Below are 25,838 nucleotides of genomic sequence, written 5' to 3'. Positions count from 1 at the left end.
TTTCCGAAGCTTGGAAGCATCGAGCTTCATATCATCTGCAATTGCGCTGTTGTACATTTGTTCTCGCGTGTGTATTCCTTTCTGAAGCTCTAGTAGTTCATAGAGAAGCCATAATGGCGACTTCTAGGAACATAATTCGGCGGGCGCTTATGTACGGTACATCTCCCAACCCTCTGCATACCTTAAGCTCCAAACTCACAGCTCCATCCAGTCCCCGGCTCCTCCAAGAAGATGCTCGATAAGACCTCCTCCATGCGCGTCGACACCGTAGCCTACGACCTCGAAGACTCCGTCGCACCCCATATGAAAGAAGAAGCGCGCCACAACCTCGTCTCCATCCTGTCCAAACCACGCCCCAGCACTATAAAAGAAATGTGCGTGCGCATAAACAGCGTAGACACGGGCCTCGCCCTCGACGACCTCACCTCCGTGCTCAAAGGCGAACATCTCGACGCGATCATGCTACCCAAGTGCGAAAGCGCCGCGGATCTGCACTTCGTCACCGACGTGATAAGACACATGTTGCCGGAGCGACACCCCTCGACCGGCGTGCAGAAGGAGGGCGCCCGACCGCCGATATCGATAATAGCGTTGATTGAAAGTGCGAAGAGCATACAGAACCTTGCGGAGATATGTAAAGCAAGTCCCTATCTTTCAGGCTTGGTCTTTGCGGCCGAGGACTTCGCAAAGGATATGAGCATAACGCGGACGCCGTCGCTGACAGAGTTTCTGTATGCGCGGTCGGCTATTGCGACGCATGCGCGGGCGGCGGGGTTGCCATCCACGATTGATCTCGTGTGCACGGCGTACAAGGGGCCGGAGGGTCTCAAGACGTTGGAAGAGGAGTGCCTAAATGGCAAAGGTATTGGGTTCAACGGGAAGCAGTGCATACACCCTAGTCAGATTGAGGTATGCCAGCGAACATTTGCGCCTGGAGAGGCAGAGGTAGAGTGGTCGGCGAGAGTCGTTATTGCCGACGAGAAGGCGAGCAAAGCAGGACGCGGCGCTTGGACGCTCGAGGGGAAGATGATCGACGTGCCTGTCGTCAAGAAAGCGAGAGCAGTCTTAGAAAGAGCCGAACTGTGTGAGATCAATGTGGACGCGGTGAGAGAAAAGTGGAAAGATCAGGAGCCTGAGTAGGCGTCCCAACGAGTAGATGGTATGTTGTACATTCGATTGGGTATATATCGCCCTATCTACACCGTGATCATGACACTGGCGTTCTTGTACCAGCTCAGCAACGGGTTCTCTCCGTTCCGGGTCTGCGTCTCTTCGATGTCTGCTCGACCGGACATGAAGACTTCGTGGGAATATGTGCGAGCGAAGCGCCCGGTTATGGCAGTGTACATGGGCTCTATGACGTCGAAGTCCGTGGGAAACAGGATATCGAAGTAGCCTTGGTGAACCTGCATATGCTGTTAGCAACTACGTCTCGTGCAAGCGGACAGGGAACTTACAAGAGGTGTGCTAACAGGTATCATCTGCCTCTTATACCTCGTCTGCACCACTGGTGCGTTCAATCCTTCCACGCCATCGGCCAGTTTATGGAAGTCACTGCTGATTAGCTTGTGGTTCGGAAACTTCTGGTACAGCATGTAAAAGAACTGCATGAGACGTGTTGGTATATATTCCGGCATCGTGAGCGAATCGCGGAATGGCAGTAGAGACTGCATGCTGTTCATGAAGCGTGAACCTGAAAGAGGGTGGGGGTACGATTTGCAAGCCGCATGCCGCACTTCAAGGAATTGTGCTGCAAGTGGGTCTAATGTTCGTGAGTAGTATTCAAACATTTCGCCGCGAGGATCGATAACGACATGCGATTGATAGGGCGTTCCCGTCTGCCAGTCGTACTTCAAAGCATCGTGCGCGAAATTGTCAAAGACTTCCAGTGCAAGGAAGTAGCACGGGCTGGAGACGTATTGGTCCCAGTCGAAGACTGACTTGTTTACGATTTCGACTTTGTCAGCGTGGCCTCTCGCATACGCGCTGTGTCCCAGACCTTGCTGCTGCAGGTCCGCCAACTGAGTAGTAATCTCAATGATCTTGTATCTTGTCCGCTCGTACACTTCGGGGTGGCAGTCCCTAATATAGTCCAGAATATTCAACATCATGGTTCCGTTTCCGGCACCCATCTCGTAGATGTTGAGGTCGTGGTATGGATACGAACTATATTTGTAATCCTCGACAAGGTAACGCGCGATTGCTTCGCCGTAGTATGGAGAGAATAGCTCGGTAGGTGTGTGCCAAAGCTGACGGAGATCGTTTGGCTCTTGATAGTCCAGCGCATCTTCAAAAGCAGTGTAGCGGTGACGGAGGGATTGGAAGAAGGCGTGTTCGGAGGGGAGCGAGGGGAAATCGAAAGGTTCGCCAGGCGAGAAAATGACGACCTGTTTGGAAAAGTAGCCGTAGTGGGGATTGTATAAGCTGTCTGTTTACCTGTTAGAGCTGCCGCGAGTGTCAATCGGCATAGTCCTACCTTCTATGAAGTCTCTGAGCAGCATCTTAACCCTCCTCGGGCGCTCTCTACGACTCCGCAGCATATCCGAAGTGACCAGAGGGTATCGTTCAAATTCTTCTGTCCTCTCATGGGGAAATGCATTCCGTCTGGGCTGCCATCTGCTTTCCCTCTTCGTCTCTCCCTCACCCAGGCGTGTTGTTGACCTTGGAGCAGCTTTGGTAGCTTTCCCGCGGTGCTGGGTTTGCGGCGTGCGGGCAGCTTGCGCGAGCGCTGGGCGAGCTCCACGGACGAGACATTGTGACGCGCGATGCGAAAAGAGCTGGCGGAAGAGCTGTGTGACTTGGGGGGAGTCCATTGATGCCTGCGAACTCGCAACCGCAGAACGACGGCCGAGGTGGTGGATGTTCGCGCGAGGGCACGTGGTTTCCGCGAGGATGTTTCCGCCAAGATCGTCAGAGCTCCGCTCCGCTTACCATGAACTTTCGCATACGTGCTCAAACAAATTCCTTACGGTGATACGATCCCAATATGAGCGACCATTCGAAATATTACATCACAGGGGCTTTCATATTGGGTGCAGTTGTGGCTATTGGGCTTCAAAGCTTTCAACAGCACAATCGGGAAGCAGCAGCTGGGCACCAATTAAAGCAACAGCAGATTACTTTACGCAGATTCTCGAAGATCAACGATTTGGACATTTTGAAGAAGAGTCTCGCGGATATCGAAGTTGCTTTGGAGAAAGGTGCAGGAAACATCAAAGAGGGTATCGAAGGTTGCATCGGCGATACTCCACTCATCAAGATCAAGTCTTTATCAGAAGCTACTGGTTGTGAAATACTTGGAAAGGCGGAGGTACTGTGTCCTTGGCAAGATCGTCTATCAACGTTTGCTGAGACGACCACGGCAGTTTTTGAATGGCGCCGGTAATAGCCCGAAAGATCGGGTTGCGCTCAGCATTATCCAAATGGTCAGTTCTTGTCATGAGCATCTTCATGTATTTGACTAATTCGGGCAGGCCGAAGAGAAAGGACTTCTTGTTCCACACTCTGGCGACACTATCTACGAAGGTACTGTCGGCAGCACAGGCATTTCACTTGCTGCAATATGTCGAGCACGTGGCTACAAAGCACACATGTATGACATCCTCTATCGTGTTTGTGACACAGCTAATGCATGGATTAGCTGCATGCCAAACGACATGGCAGTCGAAAAGTCAGACCTCCTGCTCAAGCTTGGTGCGGAAGTAGAAAGAGTCAAGCCAGCACCAATCGTGGACCAGAATCAATTCGTTAACTTGGCCCGAACAAGGGCAAAAGAGCATACTGAGAGCGAAGAAAAGCTTGGAAGAGGCTTGTTCGCAGATCAGTTCGAGAATGAAGCTAATTGGCGGGCGCACTTCACGGGAACAGGGCCAGAGATCTACGAGCAAACGGGCAGCTTCGTGGATGCGTTCGTTGCTGGTGCAGGTACTGGAGGTACAATATCTGGCGTTGCCCTGTTTTTGAAGTCAAAGCTTCCGGACATCAAAATCGTGCTTGCCGATCCTCAGGGCAGTGGCTTGTTCAACAAAGTAAAGTATGGGGTTATGTTCAATCCCACAGAAAGAGAAGGCACACGGAGAAGGCACCAGGTTGATACCATCGTGGAGGGCATCGGCATTAATCGCGTCACGCACAACTTTGAAGTCGGCCGTGAACTTATCGATGATGCTATCAGGGTGACGGACGAGCAAGCCACTGGCATGGCCAGGTGGCTGGTAGAGAATGATGGTATTTTCGTTGGCAGTAGCAGTGCTGTGAACTGTGAGTTGAAGCACCGCCTTCGCATTCATCTCTGACAATATAGGCGTTGCGGCAACAAAGCTCGCCAAGCAACTCGGTCCAGGTCATCGAATAGTGACTCTCCTTTGTGACAGGTAAGCGTAACTCCTTCTTGTAAGTCTTTGTAAGATGCGGCGGCACTAATGTTCCGCAGTGGTGCAAGACACCTCAGCAAATTTTGGGCCAACAAAGACGTTGGTGGAGCCGAGAACGATGTGTCATTGGAGGAGATTCTAGCTTCTTGAGTCTCTGCAGGCGGGCTGAAACTCACAAAAGCCCATAGCCATGGACTCACTTCTGGATCGCCGCCAAGGCCTTACACAGACTGCAGGTCAAAGTCTTGTAATCCCCGCGCCTCAAACAGCAGACAAGCGGGACTTTCAAATTACGAGACGATCGCCGCCCGACTCATCACAAAAAGCGTGCAAACGCCTCCAACGCCTTCACGTACTATTCTAAGGAGTCGTGCGTCACAGGAATAGGGCTTCAGAGCGTGTCTGACCGCGGCCATTCTTGGTTCGCGAGCTTTCGATGAAGGAGCATGTCACAATGGGACAAAGGAAGCCTACTTCACGCTTCCTGAACAAGCCTAAGCTGCGGCAAAGGTCTAAAAACGAATTTCCACAGCTGTCTTTGTCCGATTGTCATCCATAATTAAACGCAAGCGGTCTGCCCTCTCCTCATATACTAGCCTGCCGTCCACCGCCGCAGTATCAGCATATCCGCATCTCTAGCAAATACGAACGATTTCACGACCTACTATCCACAACTTGCAGTCATAAGCTGAGACTAGCCGCGGCATCGAGCACATGTACAAGCCACCCAAGCCGAACAACCACAGCAACCCAAACCTACCCAAGATCACATTAGCCCACCGCCGCGCCATGGCTCTCTCCCAACGCAACCCAGCCCTCGCCTCCAAGCTCTCCCAAATGCGTCTAACAATCGCACCCATTGTAAATGTCACCACCGGCCTTCCTCCTCCCCTTCCCCACCACCCATGCTGCACCTCTTCCTTCTCACCGAAGACGAGCTCGATTATATGGCCGCCTACTATTCGCAAACCAACCCCAACCCCTCGCCCACATCTCTTGCTTTTGCGTATCCGCAGACCATGGACTGGAACAGGGAGCTGTTGCGGAATGAACCTCATTTGGAGGAGGGGGAGAAACTGAGCGATATGGAAAGGCTGAGGGTCAAGATGAGGATGTTTTCAAGATTCATTGGACTGAGAGGGGCGGAGACGCCGGTGTGGGAGTATGAGAGGGGGGTGGACATATTGGCTAAACGTATTGAACGGCAGATAAGGTACGAAGAGGAATTGGAGCAGAGGAGGAAGGTTTTCATGGGGCCGCGGGCATGGTAGGCATGAGCTTTCGTGAGTTTTGGCATGGAAGAGCAGGAGAAGAAGGCGCATTGAGCGTTCTGTTATGGGCCGCACGCGGGACGGATGTCTAAGTTGTGGAGTGAGCATTACAGCCGTTTTGAGCGTCGCAACTTTTGGGGAGGCTTTGTATAGCCTTAGAAAACACTGCATAATCTAAATCAAGGAGGATTGAACAAGGCTTCCGCCTGTAAATACATTTCTACGATCTTGGGGCCTCAGACTTGAAAGAGGATGTCATAGAGGCCGTTCATGCGTAAGTCCGTCTAGCGAACACAGGAGGCCATTCCTCGTAAGCATTTAAGGTGTACTGCAACCAGTGCACCTACTTGGGATATTTACCAACCAAATTGAGACCGAGACCCACTTTTCCAAAAAATATCCATCACTCAAGCCGTCACACGGCCACAGAACGTCCAAGTGTTCCTTGCGCGTTTGCGTGGATGAGATGCAGCGCGAGGTGTACCTGAAGCAGCCTCTATGGGCACCTGCCAAAACTGCTAGCACGCACAGACCACAGCCCAAAAACACGTTGTACACACAACACAACGCAAAGACTCAAGATGCATCGAGTCACAATGTAGAAAAAAAAATGTCCTCGACATCGTCGACTTCGTAGGATTTTAAAAGCTACAAAATGAAAATCCTATAAAGTGAAAGATTACTAATAGTTCTAACCCCCCTAAGTTCCATCCCATGTCTGTTCAGATAAAATGCTCAAAATTATTTCATCAGAAGAGAGATCGGATGAAATGTTTCTGGTGCTTGGTCTTAATGATCGTTTAACGTAAAGTGCTGCGGGGAAGGGGGTGTTTATATACGTAATAGTCGCGCCTCCGCATCATGCGTGCACAAGCCTTAAGTGAAAGAGCACGTCCCACCTAGTAACAAAGCGGCAATAAATAGGTGGAGTCCTATACTTGGCGCACAATGCTGCTGTAAAAGACTTTATAACTATATAAAGTTAGATTGGCATACCGCAGACCGTCCAGAACATTATTAAAGGCAGTGACTAATTACTTGTTAGCCGTCAGTATGCAAGCGATTGGTCACTTCTCTCTAGTACTAGTAGATATATGCGTGGTCCTAGTGTGTCTACTCCTAATCTATGTATGTAGTACTCTACACGCCTATGGTAGTTCAGATGGCCTCTCGAGTCCGAGTTCCCATCGTCTAAGAGAGCTGAAACAGAGAAACAGTCGGTCGGAGTTGTCCAGACACGGATCGCTGGCCCGGAGACCCGTCAGTCTGGAGATTCTCGAACGCAGATGGCTCATAGCGACGGGTCGATGCAGGACGGTGGCCTGAAGGAGGAGATGGCTTTCCAGGTTGCGCCGCTCGTCTGCTGCCCGGTCTACGTTTGGCTCGTCAACGTCTTTCCACGAGATGCCGCGGATGCCGTTGAGAGCGTCGAGATGATAGGTGTACCAGTCGACACCGTTGCGGCGGCGTTCGAGAGCGTCCTCGTACCGCTCGAAGCAGGCCCTCCAATGTTCACGAGGTCCGCGCCGATGGGCTTCGCTGACCAAGTTGAAAGAGAATCCCGACCAGTCGACGAGCAGGCTGGGGAGACGATGGGCATCCTGCACCTGGGGAGGGCCTAGCACGATGATGGTGAAGAGGCCGCGTTTTCCCGTACGTTGATGGGCAAAGTCGAGAATCGCCGTCTCCGTCTTTGGCTTCGGTCTCGCGAAAGGTTCGTCAGCTTCGTAGAAGTAGGTCCTGCCTTGGTACGCAGGATCGGGCGCCGTCATCGCTGGCAGCACCACTACGTGACCCAGATTACCGAGCTTGTAGGCAAGATCGGGTATCGGAATCGAGGAGCAGTCGTACAGCAGGAGAACGGACTTGCAACGCGGGACGGCAGCCTGAGGAGGTGTGTGCAGGCCCGCCGCGACGATGAGCTCGTAGTCTTGGTCCATGGCGGCACGTGGTTGAGCGTGGCTCTAGGACGGGCGTGGAATCAGCGTTTGTGTTTGTGGATCTCTATCTGAGGGGCAACAGCTGCTTTGCGCGTGGCCGTAGGGCGAGAACTGGGCGTGAAGGCGTCCTCTGCGAAGGACCGTCTTTTGTGATGAACCTGTGCCGAATCACTGCATCAGCGTTCCGCCTGAGTATGTTTGAACGAGACCGCATGTGTGCTTGAGACGGGACGTTGGTCCCATCTGACCGTCGAAGCAAACAGCCTTGTCGCCCTTGTCGAAACCCGCACGCTTCCCTGTCTCGAGCATCAGAGACATGGGTGGGAGACCCTGCGCTGGTGAACCATCCGTGGTGGAATCATAGGGTAGATGTGTAGGGTCCCTCATCGACATGGTCATCTACAATCTCGTCAACACTCTGATTACTCTCTATAATGATACCAACTTCTACTCGCATCACGAGTGCAGTCCCCACTACTCCCGAAGAGTGTTCACTTGCAGCTCTTCCTCCGCAAGAGGGAGGTTACGGATCACAACTTCGGGCAACAGTAAGTACTCTTTCGTCTGCGCTTCTTGTGCACCATCGTCTGATCGATGGTGCAGGTCGCTGCGATGTTGCCAACGGCACCTACACTTGGCGTGACTGTGTCGCAGGTGGCGGACGGAAAACGCGTTCGGACCCAGCCCACTCGCGTGCCAAACGCCCACGCCACCGCCATTGCCAACCAGCAGGCGTCGGCCAAGCGGTCGGCAAAGGACGTTTCATAGGAAAACATCGATCAAAAGCAAAAAAAAAAAAAGGTTCCTGATTGGCCAGTGGGCGGACCAAGCCAGGAAGAGGGTGAAGGTGGTAGCACCTGACGTGGCGGCCAAGGTAGCAACCCTGGAGGAGAATCTCCGCGAGACACACGACAAACTCGCGCACAATGTCGCAGAAGCCAAGTGACAGAGTATGGGCGATTGAAGGTGGTTGCCGCTGCTACTATGTTCAAGAATCTTGCAAACGAGAAGAAGTAAGAGAGGGGTACATTCTCTCCTATAACCAGATGAGAATAGACGAGTGTGTTTTGTGCTTTTTTCTTTCTAGCATCACAACGCCACTGACTTGGCGAGCGCGCTGAGGAGCGTGTTCCAGCCAAGTCTACGCCAGTACCCACAACCCTCACCGCGGACAGACTACCCTGATCCATTTGGTGAGGGATACAACGGAAGAGCAACATCTTTGGAGGCGCATTTGTCAGGCCCTGAATCGTAACGGTCGATCGGTGGAACGCCTTGCACTTTGTCTTCTACAAGCTCCGAGGACAGTTGCATGAACTCCCCGAGTCTCCGTCTCTTCTCGCCTTTGCTGGCATCATCAGCATTCTCAAACCCTCCTTCTTGCCACATCTCACGGAGTTGTCGATTGACCGGACGCGGGAGTGGGCGGTGAATCCTATATGACGGCTTCATGGAACATTTGCAGATTGGCGTACGTGATGAATTTCCATGCGTTTTCTAAACTCTATTTCCATCTCGTGCCTTGTGTGACATGTTCACTCGGTCAATTAAAGGTTCTGCTCCAATGAGGTTTTGCGTACCTTGCCAAGTTTACGCATGCTCTGGTTTGGCAGACGACTCTGCCGAGCTGACAAGTGAAGTATGTCAGGTCGTTTGTGGGTGCGCGCCCGGGCCACGTCGTTGAAACAAGCTTTCCTTGTGCCTGTAACTTTGCTCAGGTTCCAGCCCTCTCACACAGTGCACCCACACATGCACCCACAGTCTCAGGCAATGTCCTTCCGTTTGCTCCCACACGCCTACACGATCCAGTCGCCTAGCCTACCGGCTTGCAGTATGACGCATGCGTTCCGAGACAGGCAGCAATTGATTGCTTTCCCGCATGTACTTGACCAGCCGCATCCCGCTACAGCATCGCAGTCCTTTTTGAACACTGCCAGTTATACTGATCATCTCTCTCGTCTCTGTCCCTGACTGCACGTCGTCTACTACCTTAAACACTTGAGCTCTCTTCCCATTACTCTTTACTTCATCACCTTTTGCACAAGATGGCCTTCTGGGGTACCCCGAGCACCATCCGCCGCATCGTTGGATACGTCTATCAGCCCGTTTGCTTCGCCTTGATCGCAGCCATCGCGACCCGCTACGCCCCCGCCATCCGCCAACTGTTCGAAGCGGCCAAGGAACAGGCTGCCGAAATCACAGCGTTCGAGCTGGTGAAGAGCTGGTCCGCTACCGTCTGGTCGAAGAAGCCTTTGGCTCCTGTGCGTGCGGCTTGGATGAGTCCCAAGGTAAGCGTTGCACCCTACTAAAGTCCCAGCAGGCGACTGACTCTGATAGATTGCGGACACCTTGGATTCCATGATCCGAAAGCACCTCGGCGTGGTCGACGGTGATGAATTGGTCGCTGTCCAGGCCGCTGCGAGGGCCAAGGCGGCGCAGCTCAGCTCCCTAGTCGACATTGCCGCCCGCCTGCTCCGAGATCTGGGCCTGATGCTGAATCGTGTTTGCAGCGCCCTGCGCGCGGCTTTCCCCGGACGCGAGGAGCTCATCAGCGCGTTCATTGCTCTCACCGTGTGGGTGTCGCTCGCCGGCTTCAAAGTGTGCGCGAAGCTCGGACTGAAGGTGTTGACTGTGGTCATGCTCGTGGGTTTCATGTGGACGTTGATCGAACTTGAGTAGTGTCCTAAGCGTGAGCGTTTTGCTTGTTCATGGTGTCTGGGTGCGCCCTGCTGACATCTTCTCCAGTGGGACACGGCGATGTTCGAATGATTCTCCTCTCGATCAGCGCTACGAATCGCAACGAACAGGGACCGTTGGACTCTTCTCTTCTTACCAGCACCACTGGTGAATGATGGCATGGTACACACACTCTCTTGAATTGTTACATGGTTGCTTTGTGTGGTTAGACCGGTGGGCGTGCTATCACCTGCGGCGTCGCATGCTCTATGGCTTTTCTTTCTTTGCACCACCGCCAGTACATGTCGGCGTGGGACACACCCTCTTAATTTGTTATATGGTTGCTTTATATGGTTAGACAGGTGGTCGCAATCTCTTTAGAATCGCCTGCAGTGGGAGGTGGCATATTGTATTGTTTTTTATAGAACACCCCTCTCTCTCTTACTTAGACCTCGCTGTGATGCCCTGCCTGACGGTGATCACGGCCTCAGGAGTACCCATGCCATGTACGTGAGCTTGCCTAGCGTGCGGATGATGCCACCAGAGGGGTTGGGCGGTACTTGCTAAACGTTCAAAGGCATGTACGGTCGCTACGAGTCAATCCACATTGTATGGTGACGCAACCCACAAACGCCTTCTGCAGACTTTAACCAACCAAGATTGACGAAGCGGCGCGTGTAGGAGTAAAGGTGTGAGTGGTGTAGGGCTATATTACGTAGTTGTCTGTGCTATACAGCCCCTCGTGCGCATTTTCTCGGCCCCATGGACAAAAGTTTGTTACGTGTAAAGGCAAAGTCATGCGTAGGTGCATATGGATGCTAGAAGCTATTGCTCAAAAGACGCGAGTAGAACATGATGAAACGAATCGTAGTCGCTCCCCTGGTGCCACCTTTTCCAAAGACATTCTTCTCGACATTCTATTCCAGCCAAACCTATGCTACGTACCAAGCTCACGAAAACAGAGCAAATAGAAGAAAAAGGTTCGATGAGAAACCGAGCGAGGGACGTAGAAGCTAGCAAAGGACCCAAACATGCCCGAGCTCTTGATCGTGACCGAGTAATTGTCTCGTAGGGCACCCACAAGCAAGCACCCATATTAAGTATATCCATCGGCCCCTCGTCACTGCTAGCACAACGGTATCGGCGAAAGTCCCTCGCCACTGCCAGCACACTTGCCAATCAGGATACCAAAACTTGCCTCCATGGCGCAACCAAACGGTCGATCTGCCCTTGCCCGCGCACTTCCTGGGGCGGCGATACGCGTGCTCGGTCCCCTCGGTATGATGCACGGCGCGTTCTATCTAATCATTCCGGAAAATCTAGAAAGAGTCATAGTGGTCTTTGCCCAGGGATCCGTCAATACAGTAGGTAAGGTCATGAGAACCATCGCTAGCAACGCCTTCGACATGGGATGGGACACGCTGCATGATCCTAGGGTGCAGCAGATTGTCACCAACGCGACCCGGCAGCTTGTGCTAGCATCCATGAATGCTCCAGCCTTCTTGAACTGGGTGACTTCCCTCGGCATCGAAACGGCCTTTGATACCACTCGCACGGCTTGGCGTTACTACGCCAGCACGCCCCGGAGCATCTATTTCCTGCTTCTCGGAGATCCAGAGGAAGCCGACAGCGAAGGGGGGATCGAGGAGCTTGGGCCTACAAGCGAGGAGTCTGATAGGCAAATGGTGCTTTACAGAAACCCATCAGACCGCAACGTAGCTTCTCCCACGCCCGTAGATGGCAAGAGGAATCGGGACGAAGAGGGCGAAGCCAACGTTTATCAAGTCCAAAGACCGCGCATCGATCGAGAAGGTGGCAATGGATTTGGAGAGGATGACCACGGTGAAGAGAATGAGATGGGCAGCGAATCGAAAATGGGGCCCGACGGAACGCTCGCCTTCAAATGCACGGGCGTCACAAATCAGGGTCTGCCTTGCCGCAGATGGAGCAAGCACGCATCCGGCGATCCACCAACCTACCACTGCTGCAGGAAGCATCAAGAGCAGTGGATCAACCGTCGCGAGCTTCCCATGGGGGTTGGGGGTGGTGCGCTGTGATGAAGGAAGCGGAGGCAATGGCTGGCTGACACGGTGTTGGATAGCGTTGGAGGGGAGAGTGCGTGAGGGAGGGGATAGCGTTGGAGGGTACGAGTGCGCGAGGGAGGGGAGCGTTGAGTAGATGTGCTTAATTGATTGTTTCTCATAGAATCCAGACGTATTTGTAGCGCTTGCCACTAAGCTCCTTCCCCTTGTTCTCTCGAAAAAGACTGGTCTTCCTCGAGTGCAAACGGCCGTGTTTCGGCCGCTGAGCGGAGACTTGGATGTGATCGGGTATCGTGGAAAGGGCAACAGACACATCAAGACCTGGGCTGCCTCGTGGCAGACTCGTGGGACCATTGGAGCGGGCTGATCGTGAGGTTGGGTGGATGGTGACGGTTGACATGCGTGATGAGCACCGCCATCGGCCATACGCCGAGCCTAGAGCCATCCGCGGCGGGCGGACATGTGATGCTCTTCATGGTGTTGCTTACAAACGCAGCGAGCTACGCAAAAGGTCAGCGCATTTCGTAAACGGTACCGTCTGCTTACCCTCGATTGTTTTGGGGCACTGTAAAAGCCCTTGGGCGTGCGAAGAGACTGTATGCAGCGTTGATAATCAGACCGGGTCCGATTGATGTGCAGCGTGCCATGCTCGTCTGCCATGCCAACGTCCTTGGGGCGTTCGGCACCGCAGACGTCGAGCAAGACGAGACGACCTGGCCCATGGTACATCTCGATCCGCAAGTGCTTCCGGGACGATTTGCTATTCATGTTGGTTCCAGTGACCGTCCGGTGCTCTTCAATGTGCTGCAGCACCGCTCGTACACCTTCCTCGGACGTGACGTGGTACGCCTCGTCTTCCAGCACGATGCCAAATTGCTCCCGCTCAGAAGGCTTCATCCAATCGATCCTCGTCTCTTCTTGCAGCATTTCCACGGCTTTGATCTTGATGTGAGCATCGCCATCCTCGGCGCGTTCTAGTAGGATGCGCCCAGCTTCTTGGGCGATTGAATGGCGACCGCACATGAGGGTGTGCGACTTGCCGCTCGCAGATGGACCATCGGTCATGATGACGCTTAATCCACCATCGGCAACGTGTTCAATGTACGGGTGGAAGGTTGCCGTGACTTCGTCGTCGTCCATCGAATCGAAAATGTGGTCGAACTGGAATCTATGTTGCGTGTCGTTGAAGTGCAACGTGACCTCGCCTCCCTTCTCATCCACCACCAGCTCGGAGCGCTCGCGTTCACCAAACTGGGGAGGTAGCGGATGGTTGCCGATGCGAAGAAATCGTTGCAGGTGGTTATCTCGCGGTTTGCCAAGCGCTTTTGTGAGGCCCTTTATGCGCTGCTTCGCATCGTCGCGTTCCTTGCAAAGCTGCGCCTCGAGGTTGTTCTTTTGCGTCTCGAACGCTTCGTTGGACTTCCTATACTGTGCAACTGTGCTCTCCGTCTCCTTTGCAGCAGCCGCAGCCTGCGCCTCGAGCGCTTCATTCATAGCCTTGTACTGTGCATTCGTCCTTTCGAACGCTTCGTTGCACTTCTTGTACTGTGCATTTGTCCTCTCGAGCGCTTCGTTGCACTTCTTGTACGGTGCAAGTGTACTCTCCGTCTCCTTTGCAGCAGCCGCAGCCTGCGCCTCGAGGTCGGCCTTGGTCCTTTCGAGCGCTTCATTCCTAGCCTTGTACTGTGCAACTGTGCTCTCCGTCGCCTTTGCAGCAGCCGCAGCCTGCGCCTCGAGGTCGGCCTTGGTCCTTTCGAGCGCTTCGTATCTAGCCTTGTACTGTGCAAGTGTGCTCTCCGTCTCCTTTGCAGCAGCCGCAGCCTGCGCCTCGAGGTCGGTCTTGGTCCTTTCGAGCGCTTCATCCCTAGCCTTGTACTGTGCAACTGTGCTCTCCGTTTCCTTTGCAGCAGCCGCAGCCTGCGCCTCGAGCGCTTCGTTCCTAACCTTGTACTGTGCAACTGTGCTCTCCGTCTCCTTTGCAGCAGCCGCAGCCTGCGCCTCGAGCGCTTCATTCCTAGCCTTGTACTGTGCAAGTGTGCTCTCCGCCTTTGCAGCAGCCGCAGCCTGCGCCTCGAGGTCGACCTTTTGCGTCTCAAGCGCTTCGTTCGTAGCCTTGCATCGTGTGAGCGAGGCCTCGACGGCAAGACGGTCCGCGATGAGCTGGGCCTCGTGATTGGACTCTGCGGGGACCTCGGTCCGCTTGAGAATCTTCTCGATGGTCAAATACATGTCTCTTTCTTCCCCAAGGCGCTCGGATAGTTTAGGGTTAGGGTGGCCATCTTCTACAATCTTGTCCCGCGAATTGGGCATCACCCGGCAGGTGCGTCGGTCAAAATGGCCAACAGATGCCAGCATCCTAGCAAAAGTCCACGCGTCGTGGGTTTCCAAACGGTCCTCAAATCTTTCCAAAAGCTGCTCGTAGCAGAGGCCATCGGGTGGGAGGGCGTCGTAGATTTCGGTCATGCTTGGGGGCTGCGTTGCTGCAACATCCGTGGTCAGCAAACGTCGAGACGGGTCTTCGAGGGGAAGGGGGTGGTCAAACTCACGTGCGTCGAGCTGCACTCCCTCTTCAGCTGCTGAGCCACCTGCGGACGGCTCTTGCGGGCTCGGCCAGCGACGGTGCCCGTCATAAAACGCGACGTCGTTCACTTTGGGAACGCATCAGTAGTTATCCTGCTCAGTGTGCAGCAGTAAAAAAGGTGACTCGCCTACCTTGAGGGAAATTGGCATCGTAGATCTTGAGGTGGGAGGGAGGACCGCGGGCTGGTGAGCATGTGAGTAGTCAGCGCAGACCCGTTCGCTCGTGAGCGAGGAGCACCAGGAGGGTAACACGCACGAGGTGTGGCCGGCACGCTGCCGGCGCCGCCGGCCGAGAGCATCTCGATCTCGTGCTGCAGCCGCTCTTCGAGCTCGGCAATCTCCTCATCCCGTGCCTTCAACTGCATCCAGTGCGTCAGGAGACCAATCTCCAAGATGCCGACAAAGTGCCAGGGCTGGGTCCTGCTGGGGAAGCTCCCTTCGAGGAGGTTGAGGCTGAGCAAAAAGGAGGCAAGTCGCAGCACGCTGTGCTCGGGCGCCAAAAGCGGTGCGAGGACGGCATCCAGGAGGAGACCGACGATGCACCACGGGCCGTCCAGACCGATACCCCAGTTGGCCCGCGAGTAGTCGTCGAGCAGGTCGAATGCGGAGCGGGCGGCATGCCAAGCGGCGTACGGTATGCAGGCCGAGAGGCATCGAAGAGCGAGGTCAGAGACGCTGTTGATGTCACGATCGGTGACTAGGTTCTCAAACGATGAGCCCACGTTGCGGAGAAAGGATGGAAACGAGCCCATCGCGGCGACTGCAAGGAAAGATTGCGCAAAGGGTGGGTTGTCTTCCGTCTGCAGGTGAAGTCTGCAAAGTGGGCGAGGATGCTCAGGGGTGTCCGACGAGCAGCTGCGTGTGCCATTGCGCCGTTTGATGCGTGCGCGAACCTTGAGACATGGCCTATCAGGATTCCACTCCACCTTGCACCTTACTCTCTTTTCAGGCGCCTTTCCGCGTCCTCGTCGGCGTGGGCATCGTGCCACCTCCTAGCTACCATGACGTACGGAAATGGCCTCGTGCTGTCCATGCTCTTCACACTGCCCGCCGGCGTACAACGACAGATGGTCTGGTCGAAGGCGATGGCATCGCTCCGACGTACGTTGAGGTGGCTGCGCGGAACGTGTGGCTGTCGTTGGTGGCTTTTTCTACCGTGCCGAGACGTGCGATGCGGATCTGCGCAATGACTTGTAACGTGCGATGCGATGTAATTCTTGTCAAGAGTATTCCGCTCGTGGCAATGAACCAGGTATTGCGGAAGAAGCTTACCATGGGTGGGTTAGGGTTGCAAAGGTGAGCAAAGACGAGCCACGAGGCCAAGTTACACAAAACGCGATCGTCGCGCTTGCCCTGTGCTATAGCAACAATCACCATCGCCTTGTGAAGCTAAGGACCCCTCTTTTTTACACACCAGCAAAATCTGGCTTTGCATGTGCACGCAGACGTTACCTTGGTTGCTCGCGGGAGACCATGACAATTCATAATTGTACTGTTGAAGCTCAATCATGTGACTCCCAGCCACTTCACTATATAGACTACTTGGCCAGCTTCTCTGTGTCGGTACCTCAATCAGTTCATCTTATGGTACATTTAACACGTATACCGGTGCAGTCGCACAGCCACAGACATTGTTGCTGGGGTAAAGGAATGTTACCCTATTCATTGGAATTTGCACCGCTATCAGAATAAAACTAAACTACCCCTTTTGAAATCCGTCGCTGAGGAGGTACGTGTATAACCAAGTTTTCTTTCCATGGGATGATACCAAAACAGTGACGAACCCTTGCCGGTGGTGCGATGGTGTTAAGTGAGAACGGGTCAGCGTGTAAGGGAGTGTTAGGGGATGCATAAGAAGAGAAGCCAGAAATCTCCCGAGAAAAGGACGGTGAATAGAGCTGGAAGCGCCAGCGATGCGGCAAAGCCGTTGGATGCAAAGAAGATGGAGGAGAAGAGTGGCAGCCCAGCCCTAGGCAACGGCTTCCCTCTCGACAGCTCCTCCTAGTCCTCGTCCGTATCTTCTTCTACCTCGTACTCGACTCGTCCGTATCCTCTTTGTAACTCGTATTCGTCCTCGTCCGTATCCTCTTGTAACTCGTACTCGTCCTCTTCCGTATCCTCTTTTACCTCCATCTCCTCCTCATCCGTCTCCAGCTTCTCTTCCTCGTCGGTCTCTATGTCTTCATCGTCAACGATGAACCCGCCAAGGGTTGGATCGTCCACGTCGCTGTATTCGGTCGCCTGGCTCTCATCCCCGTCCGCAGCAACCGAAGCGTGGGTAGCGGTGGGGACCGCGCCCAAGCTGGAAAGGTTAATGGCGTTACCGGGAGCACTGCGGATGAAATGATCCAACCTGCTGTCGAACAGGGCATCGTGCACACCGGGGCGCATGAAGATGCGAAACATGTGGATGTGGTCGCGTCCGGCCACCAGGTCGCAGCGGTCCTCCAGAACCAGCGTGCCTCCCGGTGCGACCTTGCGTTGATGGCCATCTCGATACACCCGCAGGACGCTCTTCTCGACAAGTCTGCCCGTGTCCACGTCCAGCCTATCGGTACTGGTATTGTGCACCCTCAGGGACCTCGTGGCGGGGTCGACGGATAGCAGGAGTTGCGAGGCCGTGACACCTTGACCCGTGATCCTGACGTGGTTGGCCCTGCTGGTGCCAAACGACAGCCCCGACTCTCCCCTCAGACGGTCAAGATCAAAGATGACGACGGAGTCATCAGGCGAGTAATGTCTGCTCAACAGCTCTCCCGTGGGTGATGATAGGGCGGAAATCTTGCAGCTGTGCATACGATTGCTGGGCATCGCCACGGCCCAGCGCGAGTCTTCCGTCGTGGGGACGAGCACGGCCAGGACGGAAGCCATGCGAGCTGTAGCGTCGCGTGCAAGGCTGGGAAACGTTCTCTTTTTGCAATGGATGGGAGGATCGTTTCAGACACGGATCAAGTGCAAAGCTGGGAGACGTTTGTGAAATGAACGAGGGCAGAGGGCTGGAAGCGGTTCTGCAGAGGGTATTCTGTTGCTACGGAGGGATAGCTGGAGCTTCAACTGTGCTCTTACAACTGGGGGAGAAGGGGGTTCTCCCTCAAGATACTCTGGTCTGCGCCCTCTCGGTGAACCACATGGCCGAGACACAAACGACATCGTACAAAGTGCCATGCCACGAGACAGCCGCGAATCGCCCAAGAGTCTCTTACGATCAAGTTTTCCTCCCAAGACACGCTAGTTTGCGCGGTCTTTTGGCGGGCAGCTTCTTTGAAACACCAAGGCACGAGACAGTCGAGAGATGATCTGTAGGACAAGGTGTGCAGGATGTGTGCGCGATCAAAAGTGACAGATGCCAACGTGGTATCGACTGCATCACCATCAACATGGTCCCAAACGTGGTGTGGAGTAGCGTTACGTACCTCATGTTCATACCGAGGAGGCGACCTGCATTCGGCAGCCCTGATAACCTTGCTGCATCAGAGGCAATTGCCCCTTTGCGTGTACACCATGCTGGTGGTGACCCGCAACATGCGTTGCACTCGACGTATAGATTAGCGCTCTGCCCGACGAATTAGCAACGTGACGAAACACGTGGAGCGCGGCCACCGACCTCCAGCTTGCGCGCCCTGCATGGGGCACCGCTCGAGCCATGCCATGACCGCCCCTCGCTCGGGCTGGGTCAAGGTCCTGCCGCTGAAGAGGAGCAGGCGGAGGACGTGGGCGTCTGCCTCGCAGAGTGCACGCTTCTCCGGCGCCTCGCCACCGGGGGGTGCTGCCGAGCCCAGGCGGCGCAGGTCCGGGGCTCCTCTGCGGCCCATCGCAGGCGTCCACAGGACACTCGGCCAACCACTGCCGGAGGTGGTGCGATTCGCGGTCCGTCAGGGTCTCGGTGCCGTAGAGTATGAGGCCCAGCCTATGCATCTCTGCCTCTTGCAGCACCTCCTTCTCTTGCAGGTAGTAAGGGTGGTCAAAGGCGCGCTGCGTGCACCGCGTGTTGCGGTCCAGGATCGCTCGCGAATCGGCCGTCATCTCCACGACGCGGCGCTGCAGGCCACATGCATTCTCTGGGAGGTCGGCGCCATAGCGCAAGGCAGGTAGGACCATGCGTGCGAGGCTCAGGTCATCGAGGTCCTGCAGCAATCGGATCAGCGTGTGTGCGAGTGCTTCGTCTGCCGTGTGTTGGATGCGGTCCCAGGCTTCGCAGACGCCTCGCATCACCCTCGTTGAGCGATCGGGGGCGCTCCTGTCTCCCAGACGTTCCAGCTGTTCGACGATGGGTGATGGCTCCATTTTGGTGTGGACGAGCATGTTGGAGCAGCGATGGGTGAGGTTGCGGGATCCACGTGGGGAACGGAGCCATGTGCGCGGTTTCACCGACCCGTTTGCTCCCCCCCCTGGTGGTACATGACCTGCACCTGCACCAGACTCGTTTGCTCCCTTGGTGGTACATGACATGCACCTGCACCAGACTCCAAATCGCTCCCGCACGGAAAACTTTTGCGATGCTGCTGCAGGAACTGCCGTTAGACTTTACCTTTGTCAAAAGCTCGTATCAGAGCCAAGTCCAGCAAGTCGTTCGAGACAACGCAGGTGATGGGACGACGACGACAGGCCTCCGAGCCAACGAGGTAACGGTTATGGCGCTGAACGAAATCGCAGTCGCTCATGGACGAGGCTTCTTCTGGCACTTTCCCAACCGAGATCGCCTCAAGAATGACCGTGACACCACGAACCACGGCAAGGAGAACAAGAAGACGAGGAAGAGGATGGAGAAAGAGGAGGAGCCTGCAGTGCCTCAGCAAGTCCCACCAGACAGGATGGCGGAGACGACCAAGTGAGATGGCCCGTTGCCATGCGAATCCGAAGATGCTGACCAACCGCAGACCGACGTTTCCCACCATCACGTACATGGACTACCGCTGGAGTGGTGAGGCGCGTGAGCGCTTTCGAAAGACCCCTCATCGTGCCCGCTATCTGCTCTGCGATGGGCTCCTGAATCCCCCAGCCCAGGGGCAGTCTGCACACCGTGTACACTGCATCCAGTACGCCAGCCACGCGCTGTACCAAGTATTTGCTACAGGGCGTCCTTCTCTTGTCGTCTTGCAAATGGATTCGGCATTTTATGCCATGTCAACGAGGGATATGGAGGCGCTGTGTGGCGGCCGTATGAGGCACAATGGGATGCAGTTTTCTCAAGTATCCAAGCTATGGGGCGTGGATGAGCACAATGTGGAGGACTTTTCCTGCGCAGACGTCGAGAGCCTCTATGCGCGGCTGATCGATCTTTGCGAGCGAGACCGCCAGAGCGACCCCATCACCGTCGAGGAGCTGTCCCGACGCATCCCCCGGCCCCGCGCGCCACCGAAACCTGCTCAGCTATTAGGGTGGGCGATTGGAGAGCAGGGTAACAACCGATCGGGCCCTAAGTCGAGCAAGGGTTCGACGAGGCCACGGCGCAAGGGGAGGGAGGACGAGCAACGTGCGGGAGCATGTGTCGTCGAGGGGATCGAGCTAGGATCGAGCTAGTCACGGGCCGACCCGACCGCCGGGGCCCCTAGGGTGATCTTCCCATGGGTGTACATAGTACAATCTACACATTCTTTTCATGCACGTGAAACAACACAAGTCCTCAAACTCCTCTTGAGTGTAGCGCTTTCGTGGCTTGCATGTATGATTATGGATCCTCACATTCTAGTTGCTCCTCCAGAGCCTGACACCTCCCAACCAAGCTCACTGCACAGCCGTGGCCGAACCTCTCTCGCCCCTACACAGAGTTTGGCGTGATGGCAACGCAGCATCGCCAAGTCCTTGACCTTGACGCAGCCATGTCTCACTGTGTCTCGTCTCTCCTCCTCCCCCAAGCTCGCCGCCCTCCCTCTTTTCCAAGTCCAACACCAAACGAGACGTACCGCCCGCTACAACAGCAGTGAAAGAGGCAACGACGAAAGTCCACCACCAAAGAAGACTCATCGCCCGCTACAACGGCAAAGTTCCTGGTGAGCCTTGGCACAAAGTGAGCTTCACGACGTTGCACGAAAACTGACTTGGTTCCAGCATCCACCCCGCAATGTCTGCAGAGCCGGAAAACGAAGGCGACGAGGCCACCTTTTTCTGGGCCGTGAGACCCTGGGCCACGAAGAACTTTGCAGCTGTCTGCGAAGGAAACATCTTTTCCATCCTCTTTCCGCTTGACTACATCATTCGCAGCTTCGAGTTTGCTCCCATCGACGGCGCCGTGTGCCTCGACGCCCCAGCCTACCCACCGCAATCTACCTACGCCGAGAGGCTCTTCTCCACACGGCTTCACACCCTACAGGATCTTCCTCCTCGCTCCCGCCGCTTCGTGCAGTTTGACGTCAAGAGCACCACCGGACTGGAAGCAGGCGCGCAGCACAGCGTAACCGGGCTCAGACAGCACCTCCGGACTGCCTTTTACCTCGTCCTGTGCGCAAGCGACCCAGGCTTCATCTCGCTGATACCCAACGTGCCTGCTACACGTAGGTCACGCACCAACGAACACCACTTTGCCATCAGCTCTACCAGGAGCCTACCCGTCCGGGGCGTGTCGTACGGGTACCTAGACCCCGAGCACGCCGCGCACCGCATGCCCATCGGTCTCCTAGCGACCGCCGTGCAGAGGGTGCGCGACTGCGCGCTCGATAAGAAGGACTATGTGAACCCTTGGACGGGGCTGGTGTACGCTGGATGGGAGCCGGCCATTACCGAGTCGCTCGACGACCTCTGGCCCCACGAAGACACGGAGCACTACATGGCGTGCCTTGGTACGCTCACGCTGTGGCGCGAGTTGCGGTTGGCTCGCGAGGACGGTGGTGAGGAGGACGACGTGCGGTTCGACATGGTGGGCCTCCAACCGCGCCTGGCCGACATGAAAATTTCCTTCCAGCAGCAGCAGTGGCTGGTGCAGTGCAAGAGCGACGTCAGACCACGCAGGCCAGGCCGGCTGGGCAATGTCCCCATCGCCCGCCCAGCCCAAGGAGGCTCGAACGGCGAGGCGCAATGTTCCCTCAAGCACTACTTTGCCTCGCACGACCGGTACGTTTTCTTTTCCCTTTGATGCTCAGACGCGTCGTCGTCCCAGCGTCTCCGAAGTACAGCATGGATCGGTCATACTCACAGACCCACAGGTTTGACTTTTTGCTGTACGACTTGCGCTTCGACGACGGCAAGAACCCTCCCGTGGTTGCCTTCTTCTTCCTCCCGGAACGCGTCCTGCCAGACGCCTTCTTCGCGACGTGCAAAGATACGGAGGTCAGCTTCGACAGGGCCGACTTCCTCCCCTACTACATGACGGTTGGGGAGAATGGAGACTGGGGCAGACACATCCTAGACATCATCGAGGCGAACCCGGAACCCCGGCGGCGGGCTGCTCGACCGTATCGGGACTGCGTCCTGCAGCGACCGCTGACCCGCAAGATCGTGGCCCGCCTGGAACGGCTGCAGCGTCCCCGGGTCGCCGGCCTGGCGCCCAAGCCGCCCGTTTCGAGCCTGGTCGTCAGCCACAGGAGGCTCTTTGCAGGCGTGCTGGACCAGTGCGCGAAAAGGTGAGCCCCAGACGCATGCACTCGCAGCCAGCCTGCTCACGATGGCCAGGCGCTCTGGCCTCCTCGTCGTGTTTGCGCACAACCACGCCGCCTGCGACTTTGGCTTCGCCCCGTATGCCTGGACGGATGCGGATAGGGAGACGTACCTGGCGACAGGCAGGCCCCCTGCCGCCATACACGACCTACCTGCCGCGATGCCCATGGTACCTGTCTACCTATTTGCACGGGATATGGAGTGCGACTGGAGGGGGCCGTTACTTTCTGGCGCCGAGTTTCGTAGAGTCAACTCGTGGTCCCCGCCGCGCCTGCTGGTATTTGATGCCATAGCTGCTGATGATGCGAGCTTTACCGGGCCACTATTCGTAGTCCCTACTGCAGACCTCAGCTTCACTGCGCGACACCAACAGGAATATGCAAGGCATGTCAAGGTAGATAAGAAGAACGGTGATCGCCATGGGAGGGTGCCGCTGGTCCGGGAGCTACTCCACAGCGGACGCAACATCGCCGACTACGTGCTACCCAAGCATGGTCCTACCATGTATGAGGGAAGCGACGATTGGGCTGAGCTATGGACCCTGCTCACCAAGTTTACCGGTGTGGCGCCTTTCACGTATCCCGGTACCTGTCCCCGTGTGCCGGCAGACTACCGCACCACCCTGCAGCAGCTCCATGCACGGTGGTGGGAGGAGGCGCGCCGCCGCGCACAAGATGCGGTCCCTCTTCCCGGACCGGATGCCGTGCGACCCTCGATGCCGTGAGCGTGGTTCTAGCGAGCGAGGTCTCAGCTGTCATAGGGTCTGCTCCTTGCAACTCTTCGCCGATGCTAGTCAAACGCCGATTCCGTCGCATTGCGATTCGAAGAGTGTGAACTGCCCATTCGAAATGGTTGAGATGACACTCGGGAGTGTTAGATCTGGCAGGACAAGATGTTACTTGGGAGTGTTTGCACTGACCATTCCAAGTGGACAAGATACTCGGTAGTGTTCGAACTGGCCATTTGAAAGTGGTTAAGATGCTACAGGGAGTGTTTAAACTGGCCATTCGAAGTGGTTGAGATGATACTGCGGAGTATGTCAGGCTACTGGGTCGCTCGTTGGGACCCGAAGCCCATGACCGCATCCACCGCATGTTTTGAACCCAGCCTGGGCGAGGCCCCCAATCTTTGCAGTGTCACCACGGTTGGGAATCGGTGCTGATGCCTCTTCGCGCCTTAGCCATGACAGCAAGCGGAAGCACCTTGGTGTCCTTCTCAAAGCCACCTCTAGGATCGGATGGCATCTCCACTGCAGTGGTAACTGAGACGATGTACCTGCAGGAGGGAGCATCGATGGCATTAGAGCTACATGGTACTCGGATACTAGTTTACCTGTAGAAGAAGGTGCTTCCCGCTACCTATTTACAAAGTGGTACTACGACAGCGACAGCATCGCTCCCTCGTCATCGGTCAAGCCAACCTCCAACAGACATCATTCCAGCGGGTAAACCCACAGCGAAGCGTAGGACCGCATCAGCGCCGAGCCCCCTCGATGCAAGGCCGCAGGATCCGCGCGCACCAGAAAAGGCAACCGACGAGGCGGTCAAGGGTCCCGGCGGAGTTGTCGAGAATGAACGCGTTCGCGACCCTCCCTCCCTCCTGCTCAGGCTTCGGTGGTTGCGGTCGAGCTTCTCAACATCAGGTTTTCTGTGTATGTTTCTACTAGAGAATGGACGCACTCTCCCAACCAGGCTATTCCATTCCAGACCAAAGCGGGTACCAAGGAAGTACGAGGAGCTCGTTTTTATGAGGACTAGCTCTAGGAATTCCGCTCTAGGACACTACAACAACGACCCTCCACAACAAATAATAAATCTTTTCAATTAGGGAGGTGATAGAGCTGGCGCTCCTCTATTAGCTCCTGCTAATAAAAGGTATTAATATTGAGTGTTGTGGTTGTGGTGTTGCAGTGTTCTGGGCGAATCTTTAGTACTAGTCCTCATAAAAACCGAGCTCCTCGTAGACGAGAATCTCGCCTTAAGGCTTCTATCATCCCAATTTTACCAATGGAGTATTACATCGTTCATGGTCTTTTGCACCTATGTGTTGATTAGGGCACGTCACAACTTGTCACATTCAGCTTGCGCTGGTCGAACTTTTCAATTGGTCGTTGTTGGTTTCTAATGTGTAGTACATTTGGGCGATATGGTCGCGAGCGTTGTGGTGTGTATGTAAAACATGTGCTCTGAAGATGTGCTTGAAGATGTGCTTGAAGATGTGCTTGAAGATGTGCTTAAAGATGTGCTTGTGTGTGACGATGCAAAACAACCTTGAAACCTACACCAGAGCGCCAATACCAACGTCAATTCTATCCAGTCTATACCTGTATACCCCAAAACCCATCTTCGTTCCACCACACAAGTCTAGCGTCGACCTTGGTAGAGCTTCATCCCTCCTTCCACCAAATCTACTCGCCCCCTTTGAGAAGGAGAGGCCATATCTGAAAAGGATGTGTAGTAACCACGCGGACCGGTTCCTCCTCGCGCTGCTCTTCTACAAGCACAAAGATATCGACTTTCGGTGTGTCGAGTTTGGAATGTTTAAGCCCGATGAGGCAAGCGAGGTTCTTGTACCAAGTCGCAGCGCGTGGCTGGATGTACGCTCCATCATCCTCTGAGATGCCTGCCGGAGTAGCTTGCACAAGGGTAAGCCGCTTCAAGTGAGGCTGGACTGACAGGATATCCAGCACTTCTCCGGCGTATCGGCGTGCACTGCCCCCGCCACCCCTTACCGCATGAGATTCAATGCCGAGAACGAGGGTCTCCAATGTTACCAGATGACTCTTTAGTTGGCGATTGTGGTGATGGCTATCCGAGAGATGGTAGTTGGCTATCGTCAGGTTCCGCACAGATAGGTCGACATCCACGAAAGCATTCTGGAGGTATTCATACTCCTCGTTCAGACTGTCACCGCCAGAGATGATCCAATTGGCAACATTGGCAACACTGCCTTCTGCGTACGCTCGATGCTCATCGTCGATGAGGGCCTCTTGCGGGAGGAAATCTGGTGCGTTGCGCATGTTCCAAAGCTGGGCTCCAACCAGTACCGTCTTGCGGTCCAGAAACTGCTCGACGACGAGCGCAGAGGAGCCCACATTCGACAGCGTAGCGATCCCATCGTTTCGACTCGCCAGATGCTGTAGGACCAGCGAGTCCCAATCCAGTTCTTGAGCGGTCAAACCTTGGTGAGCCTGGCCTGCACGTCGGTTTCGGGATCGCGAAAGGGCTTTGGGCAATTCATACGTCCTGGCGGGTAGGTTCCGCTGCCTTCGAGACTTTCGTCGACGGGTGGCTTTCATTCCCAGTGTAGCAGACATATTCACGCAGTCTTTCCAGGGTCTCGAGGCTGTCAGTAAAAGGCTTGGCG

At 55.2% G+C, this 25,838-nt stretch overlaps 12 protein-coding genes across 12 annotated transcripts; 6 read left to right on the top strand and 6 right to left on the bottom strand.

The window, feature by feature from the left end:
- Positions 1–113: 113 nt before the first annotated feature.
- N0V89_011820 (uncharacterized protein) lies at positions 114–1,140 on the top strand (the record flags this gene model as incomplete). Its single annotated transcript, XM_056220546.1, has 2 exons — positions 114–156; positions 212–1,140. The coding sequence occupies 2 exons, from the start codon at positions 114–116 to the stop codon at positions 1,138–1,140; spliced, it is 972 nt and encodes a 323-aa protein (XP_056065849.1).
- Positions 1,141–1,196: 56 nt separating this feature from the next.
- N0V89_011819 (uncharacterized protein) lies at positions 1,197–2,813 on the bottom strand (the record flags this gene model as incomplete). Its single annotated transcript, XM_056220545.1, has 3 exons — positions 1,197–1,406; positions 1,458–2,428; positions 2,477–2,813. 3 exons carry the CDS (start codon positions 2,811–2,813, stop codon positions 1,197–1,199), a joined length of 1,518 nt encoding a protein of 505 aa, XP_056065848.1.
- A 173-nt stretch (positions 2,814–2,986) lies between these two features.
- On the top strand, positions 2,987–4,523 carry cys12 (Cysteine synthase 2; the record flags this gene model as incomplete). The annotated part of the gene is made up of 5 exons (XM_056220544.1): positions 2,987–3,310; positions 3,366–3,425; positions 3,474–3,592; positions 3,641–4,264; positions 4,433–4,523. 5 exons carry the CDS (start codon positions 2,987–2,989, stop codon positions 4,521–4,523), a joined length of 1,218 nt encoding a protein of 405 aa, XP_056065847.1.
- A 2,269-nt stretch (positions 4,524–6,792) lies between these two features.
- N0V89_011817 (uncharacterized protein) lies at positions 6,793–7,584 on the bottom strand (the record flags this gene model as incomplete). The annotated part of the gene is made up of 1 exon (XM_056220543.1): positions 6,793–7,584. The coding sequence occupies one exon, from the start codon at positions 7,582–7,584 to the stop codon at positions 6,793–6,795; it is 792 nt and encodes a 263-aa protein (XP_056065846.1).
- A 2,045-nt stretch (positions 7,585–9,629) lies between these two features.
- Positions 9,630–10,263, top strand: N0V89_011816 (uncharacterized protein; the record flags this gene model as incomplete). The annotated part of the gene is made up of 2 exons (XM_056220542.1): positions 9,630–9,872; positions 9,922–10,263. The coding sequence occupies 2 exons, from the start codon at positions 9,630–9,632 to the stop codon at positions 10,261–10,263; spliced, it is 585 nt and encodes a 194-aa protein (XP_056065845.1).
- Positions 10,264–11,462: 1,199 nt separating this feature from the next.
- On the top strand, positions 11,463–12,317 carry N0V89_011815 (uncharacterized protein; the record flags this gene model as incomplete). Its single annotated transcript, XM_056220541.1, has 1 exon — positions 11,463–12,317. One exon carries the CDS (start codon positions 11,463–11,465, stop codon positions 12,315–12,317), a length of 855 nt encoding a protein of 284 aa, XP_056065844.1.
- Positions 12,318–12,737: 420 nt separating this feature from the next.
- Positions 12,738–14,964, bottom strand: N0V89_011814 (uncharacterized protein; the record flags this gene model as incomplete). The annotated part of the gene is made up of 2 exons (XM_056220540.1): positions 12,738–14,887; positions 14,961–14,964. 2 exons carry the CDS (start codon positions 14,962–14,964, stop codon positions 12,738–12,740), a joined length of 2,154 nt encoding a protein of 717 aa, XP_056065843.1.
- A 46-nt stretch (positions 14,965–15,010) lies between these two features.
- Positions 15,011–15,634, bottom strand: N0V89_011813 (uncharacterized protein; the record flags this gene model as incomplete). The annotated part of the gene is made up of 1 exon (XM_056220539.1): positions 15,011–15,634. One exon carries the CDS (start codon positions 15,632–15,634, stop codon positions 15,011–15,013), a length of 624 nt encoding a protein of 207 aa, XP_056065842.1.
- Positions 15,635–16,883: 1,249 nt separating this feature from the next.
- N0V89_011812 (uncharacterized protein) lies at positions 16,884–19,184 on the bottom strand (the record flags this gene model as incomplete). Its single annotated transcript, XM_056220538.1, has 4 exons — positions 16,884–17,778; positions 18,296–18,320; positions 18,487–18,683; positions 18,727–19,184. 4 exons carry the CDS (start codon positions 19,182–19,184, stop codon positions 16,884–16,886), a joined length of 1,575 nt encoding a protein of 524 aa, XP_056065841.1.
- A 194-nt stretch (positions 19,185–19,378) lies between these two features.
- On the top strand, positions 19,379–20,402 carry N0V89_011811 (uncharacterized protein; the record flags this gene model as incomplete). Its single annotated transcript, XM_056220537.1, has 2 exons — positions 19,379–19,710; positions 19,760–20,402. The coding sequence occupies 2 exons, from the start codon at positions 19,379–19,381 to the stop codon at positions 20,400–20,402; spliced, it is 975 nt and encodes a 324-aa protein (XP_056065840.1).
- Positions 20,403–20,943: 541 nt separating this feature from the next.
- On the top strand, positions 20,944–23,196 carry N0V89_011810 (uncharacterized protein; the record flags this gene model as incomplete). Its single annotated transcript, XM_056220536.1, has 3 exons — positions 20,944–21,929; positions 22,022–22,438; positions 22,488–23,196. The coding sequence occupies 3 exons, from the start codon at positions 20,944–20,946 to the stop codon at positions 23,194–23,196; spliced, it is 2,112 nt and encodes a 703-aa protein (XP_056065839.1).
- A 1,683-nt stretch (positions 23,197–24,879) lies between these two features.
- On the bottom strand, positions 24,880–25,770 carry N0V89_011809 (uncharacterized protein; the record flags this gene model as incomplete). Its single annotated transcript, XM_056220535.1, has 1 exon — positions 24,880–25,770. One exon carries the CDS (start codon positions 25,768–25,770, stop codon positions 24,880–24,882), a length of 891 nt encoding a protein of 296 aa, XP_056065838.1.
- Positions 25,771–25,838: the final 68 nt, after the last annotated feature.

Source organism: Didymosphaeria variabile (assembly GCF_027946475.1).
Source record: "Didymosphaeria variabile strain IMI 356815 chromosome Unknown scaffold_9, whole genome shotgun sequence".
NCBI lineage: Eukaryota > Fungi > Ascomycota > Dothideomycetes > Pleosporales > Didymosphaeriaceae > Didymosphaeria > Didymosphaeria variabile.
This window is presented reverse-complemented; position numbering and strand designations above follow the sequence as displayed.